Source organism: Macrobrachium rosenbergii, chromosome 6 (genome assembly GCF_040412425.1).
Source record: "Macrobrachium rosenbergii isolate ZJJX-2024 chromosome 6, ASM4041242v1, whole genome shotgun sequence".
In the NCBI taxonomy this organism is placed as follows: Eukaryota; Metazoa; Arthropoda; class Malacostraca; order Decapoda; family Palaemonidae; genus Macrobrachium; species Macrobrachium rosenbergii.
This window is the reverse complement of record NC_089746.1, coordinates 56,595,073-56,601,511: the sequence shown is the minus strand read 5'-3', so window position 1 is coordinate 56,601,511 and position 6,439 is coordinate 56,595,073. Positions and strand designations below refer to the sequence as shown.

The window sequence follows — 6,439 nt, the reverse complement described above, 5'->3', positions numbered from 1 at the left end:
AAAAAAAAACTGAAATTTGAGTTCTACTGAGAATAAAAACGAGATGCCGCAGTATGATAATGACAATCTAGACAGCTGACCAACATGTATAAGGTGTATCTGGATGTGGAGAATGGTCCATTATGCTAAGGAAGCGGACTAGTTATCCTTTTGTTTATGGGGGAAAAGACGAACATAATTTTAAGAATAGTAAGGATATAATTCTTTCAAGTGTACCTGTGAATGTGTTTACAAACTGTGCAGAGAGACACATAAAACGAACGATTGATAAAGAGCATTGTTGCCTCAGGCAAGGACAAGGATATTTTAAATATGCTTCTTTCTTTCTTAAAAAAAACGTGAATTATAATAGTAAAAGGGAACGGACTATGTGATGAACACAGGCTTCAAGAAAATTGATAAAAAAAAAAAAAAAAACTAGTGTTACCGGAAATTTGCTGTATAAAGATAAATGTAGCAGTGACCGCATTCTTCTCTAATTTACATACGACCATCGAGTAATATTTATATATATATATATATATATATATATATATATATATATATATATATATATATATATATATATATATATATATATATATATATATATATATATATATATATATATATTTTTACATTTATTAGAGGTTGCCTTATACCTAAGAGGAAAAGGTTAGGGAAACAAAACTCTCCTGATTTATAATGAAACAATATATGCTACATAATACATGCTACATATGCTTAAATTCTCTCTCTCTTTCTCTCTCTCTCTCTCTCTCACACACACACACATGTATATATATATATATATATATATATATATATATATATATATATATATATATATATATATATATATATATATATATATATATATATTCATATATAATATATACCTATACATATATATATGTATATATATACAAATTTACATGGATGTATACATACAGTATGCATGTAATAGCATTCAACAAACTTTTCAGTCCCTTATTATACTGCTTCAATCTCATTCTCGCAGCAGAAGCTGCATTGTCTCATCCGCACAACAAGTAAAGAGAAGTCAAAACTACATTTCTTCCTCTGATGCACAGTCATGGAAATAGACCGGGGCGAAGTCTTCAGGTTTAATGTCGAACTTCTCCACTTGCTTCTGCAACTGAAAAACGAGAAAGAAAATGTCAAAGTCTAACCTAGAGATTTTTTTTAATATTGTTGGGAAATTGCTTTTGTGTTCATTATTTCTTCCTCACATTGTTGTGAGAAGTTCTTTAACAAGCATTAACTAAGAGAATTTTATATTTGCTTAAAGTAAAAGTTACCGCTTTAGAATATCGCGCTTTCAAATAACTTGTAGCACATGCCCCTACAAATGCACACACACACACACACATATATATCTATACATACATACATATATATATATATATATATATATATATATATATATATATATATATATATATGTGTGTGTGTGTGTGTGTGTGTGTGTGTGTGTGTGTGTGCGCTTGTTTAGTATGTATCAGAGAGAGGTATGTATGCATGTGTGAGCACGCGCGTAATGTATTCATTATGTAATATTTTTAATAGGCACTAATACTTTCAATTGCCAAATTTAACTCATAAGATAATCCCTCTTCATGTGGCGGATCTATTTATTGAATCGAACGATAACAACATGTTATTTATGATCACAAAAAAGTTATTATCTTTGAAGTGAAGCTACAAGTTCCTAAAACATTGTTATTAATAACGAACGTCTTATGGCCAAGTGTGAACGAGACAAGACTGTTGAAAGAAAGGTGAGAAACTCGATTTTTAGTTCAGTCATTCAAGTGTTTATATTATAGAGTTTTGAAAGTATTGCTTCCAATTACTAAAAATTAGTATAGGTGGGATTTTGAAATGAATTATAGCATGTACAAAATTGCACAAGGCACAAGGGGAAATCCCACTGCATATATCAACTCAGTTATCAGGGGTAAGGTTAAGTTACCAAATACAATTACCTTTGCAAAACTCAGTCCAATATCTTTTCTACCTTACCTATCTCAGAAGTTCACATTTGCGAAGTAAGGGTAAAAGTTAAATTTGACCAGAATTTAGAGATCGTCAAAGAATAAAAAAAAAAGCTGCAATAATTCCTATAATGAGACACACAAGAATCTGGTATTGACGTCAAATGGGATTGTAATTACCCTCTTGATGATGGAAGGATCCAGTTTGCTCGTCCTGGAGAGGATGGCTGCGTACTCGTGCCTGAAGAAAAGGAAGTTCTCGCACCGGTACATAAGGGCGTAATTGACGTAATCCGTGTCCAAGATGTAAAAATTGGTAATAACTGAGGGGGAAAAATGAAAGGAAGATCATTTTTCTTAGATTAGCAAGAGCATTGTGACCACTAAAACGGCAGTATATTCAAGAATAGATTCATTGATAAGAGCAGATGAGAACGAATATTGTATAGATACACATAATATTAAAATTAGATATTTGTCTCTATGATACCTATTTATGGTTTTGAGAAATGACCCTCTCTCTCTCTCTCTCTCTCTCTTTTTCTCTCTCTCTCTCTCTCTCTCTCTCTCTCTCTCTCTCTCTCTCTCTCTACTCTCTATATATATATATATATATATATATATATATATATATATATATATATATATATATATATATATAATAAATTTATTTTAACAACAATCTTCAGACGATTTTGTTTCATTTGTTCTTCAAATGAAAATAATCAATTAATCTTTCTCCTACTTCACATATACCTCTTGAATGCAACTTCGGGGAGAGAGAGAGAGAGAGAGAGAGAGAGAGAGAGAGAGAGAGAGAGAGAGAGAGAGAGAGAGAGAGAGGAATAAATCAAAAGGTACTTACGAATATGACGCGGCGATATTAAATGGGACTTGCATTTTTCTTGCTGTTCGACCAAAAGGAGGCCGTGGTTCCTTTGAAGATGCACTGTAAACAAACCGAGTAATTGCCAGTACTTATTCGCAGGATCGTACTGTTTTTTGACCACAAGCTGGATCCTTCCGGATTTAAGGAGGTGGAAATGGTGCATGACGCATTTTCCTTTTTCCCACTGTCCTTGGACCACGAACCAGTCGCCGGTGAACTGTAAGGAAAGAAGAAATATATATATATATATATATATATATATATATATATATATATATATATATATATATATACATATATATATATATATATATATATATATATATATATACATATATATATATATATATATATATATATATATATATATATATATATATATATATATGTATGTATGTATGTATGTACAGCCATGTAATGTATAAATGTTTTGGAAAGTATATGTAAAATCTACATCTAAGTATATTTATATGACTGTATGTGCATCCTTTTAGTGATTTACCATAACTTGATACTTAGCTAGTAGGCCTTTTCAAAATTTTACTGTTAGTGACCAGAAACAATACATCATTATCCGTTCTATGAGTGTTTTCCTTTTTAAATTGTGTTAGTTTAGGCAATGCATGCCATAACTTTTTTTTTTTTGTCTTTTATACCGGTGGTCCTAATTTTCTCTAAGTTATTTATAGTAAATTCTTAATCTTTTTATTTTCAAAATTTGTCTTATTTTCCTCCATTACCTATTTTCAGATCATCATATTTAGCCAACAGGAATCCCTCGCATGCCTTTTCTTTCGCGCCAAATACGAGTAATCTAGACAGACTTTTCATGTTCACAGCTTTTTATTTATTTTTTTTTACTCGAAAATGCCATCACTTCATCGCAAATGTTCAATTGCTTTTTAATGTCTCACGTAAGTGAATATTTTTTTTAATTTGACTCGGAAGTTGCATTGCTTTGATTTAAAATGAAACAAGTTTTCATTTCGTGGCGGATGTTTAATTGCTTTTTACTGTATCACGTATGTGTATAATTCTTTTAAATTAGAAATTACTTTGTTTTGCTATAAAATGACACAACAGTTTTTATTATCAGTCGAAAAAAGTACTCACTTTTACCTATCACAAAATTATTGCCACTGGAAAGGCTAAGGATTAGTAACATTTTATAAACCAACTAATATAGAAAAATTAACAAAACCAAAAGATGTTTTAATTTTTTCATTAAGTTCCTGAAAACAATGAAGAAATTAGAACTTGAATAAATGCCCCAAACTATTACCCAGTGATGGATTCAGGTCTGAATGGATTTGCAGGTTTTATTTTTTTGTAAATATGATTGTAGCTTCAGTGTGCTATAGAGTTCTTGTCCCCTGCAAGTACGTATTTGAATTCCTTTTTTTGTGATTACCAATGAACTTCCAAGGCTTCCTGTAGAGTTTTAAGACTTGACGAAATTTGCTATTGCTTATCTACTAAATATGGTAAAGATCCTTTATAGCAATGGTGATACATAATTAATAAGTTCATTGGTGTCTATAATAATAATAATAATAATAATAATAATAATAATAATAATAATAATAATAATAATAATAATAATAGTAATAATAATGATAATAATAATCATTATTATTATTATTATTATTATTATTATTATTATTAAAAATCATCCTCTTGTTAATATTGTTGCTGTCCTTGTAATCACATCTCAGAAACCATCCTCTTGTTAATATTGTTGCTGTTCTTGTAATCACACCTCAGAAACTCATCTTTTTTCATCCTTAAAAGCACTACAGAAAGAAGAAGACCTAAAATCTGATGCACTGGGCAAACCAGGAACCTACCTTCTTCTTATCAAAATTGTTCATGGAGTCAATTTCTTCATGAGGCTTGCATTTCCCCATTCTGAGTCCCGCCGAGATGACAGATACCATCAGGGCAAGGGTCAAACATTGCAGGGTGATCACGTGGCCTTTCATGACTTGAAATCGTGGAAATAAAAAGAATCATATTTACATACGTACATCGAAGAAGACAGGAAACAATGGTTTTTCTCTCTCTCTTGTTGTGGGAGTTTTGCCTAAACATTCGTGACCAGATTTCTTGTTTGTAATTGTGTGTGTCTGTTTTCAATAAAAGAATGAATGATAGCCACGTAAATGTTATTACTTCGAATATCATTATTCAGGTTAACATCAATCATTCACTTTGAAATAGATCCCAAAAACTATTTACTTTACAATTATGACAAATCAAGACAGTGGTCTTTCACTTTGTGCACAACTGACTGTTGTTTCTATTATTGCATATCAGTTGTCAAAAGTAGGCTGAGTTTTGAAAAAACACAGATAACACTACAAAATTATTAATGTTGTCCCTGTGTACAGCAGCATTCACTTAAAATGTAAATCGATTTTACCACGCCCCTTATAGTCAAAACTGTATTTTGATTACTCTCTTTCCTGAAGAAAATATTGAAATACTAAATATCAAACTAAACAGAAGTGTTCCTTGAGAATATCTCAATCACCTACATAGTCGATATATGCAATGACGTTCTGGAAGCGAGGAGAGACGCCTGTGACACCTAGCGGCAGAGTCTGCGGCTGCTTCGCGGCGCTTCTGATGACGTGACACCCCGGCACCCTCACTTATATAGACTGCTAACTTGTTTACCTCAACAGCTTCGTCCTCAAAGCAAGGGAATCATCTTGGCAGAGATTGTTCCGTGCTGGTTTTCTCTCAGATGTTTGGAGGAAAATGATTACAGTTTCTCTCTTGAGGTCTGTTGTAAATCTGCGTTTCGTATGAGACGATTGTCCAAATGTTAACGGCCGAGAAATGTCTCTTGAAGTTCGTTATAGATTTCGGTCTAATATTTTAACGGCCTTAGCGTGAAAGTTCGCGCTTGTTTCATCTATGTGAATGGCAATATTAGGATATCTGCATTGCTCTCAAAATATAATCTTATACATATGTCATTTCGTTTATAATCTTATAAATGTCATTTTAGCTGAACTTGCCAATGACGAGTATTATTCCACGCCTCCCAATGCTTCGTTTGACGCTTACACACTCACTCACTCTCTCTCTCTCTCTCTCTCTCTTTTGCTCCCAATTTCGATATTTCACAGGGTTAATCTTACAAAGTCTCTTTCAGTGGCCCTCTGTGGCACCAGCTGAAGAGATCATCTACCGCTCATCACAAAACAATTATCTCTGATACCATCTGACCCTTCCTTTTTCTTCTCCTTTCTCGGGTGAATCGCGCACTCCGAATTGTTGTCAGTTCCTGATTGCAATCTTTATTGGAACTTCAGCTTTAATCAAAGTCGTCTGTTCGTTTCTGTTTGTCTTCTGTGTGGATCGTGAATTTCAAGCATTCACGTAGAAATAAAGGTATTTTTAAGAATGTACATACTTTTATACCCACACAAAAACAGACACACACACATATGCATACATACATACGCACACACACACACTATATATATACAGTATACATATATATATATTGTTATGAACCACTTTTGGTTCAGCAGGTTCTTAA

The 6,439-nt window shown here is 32.3% G+C and overlaps 1 protein-coding gene across 1 annotated transcript; it reads right to left on the bottom strand.

The window, feature by feature from the left end:
* Positions 1-951: 951 nt before the first annotated feature.
* On the bottom strand, positions 952-3,091 carry LOC136839787 (uncharacterized). Its single transcript, XM_067106124.1, has 3 exons — positions 2,863-3,091; positions 2,178-2,320; positions 952-1,138 (listed from the first exon to the last, which is right to left on the bottom strand). The coding sequence occupies exons 1-3, from the start codon at positions 3,047-3,049 to the stop codon at positions 1,049-1,051; spliced, it is 420 nt and encodes a 139-aa protein (XP_066962225.1). The 5' UTR covers positions 3,050-3,091; the 3' UTR covers positions 952-1,048.
* Positions 3,092-6,439: the final 3,348 nt, after the last annotated feature.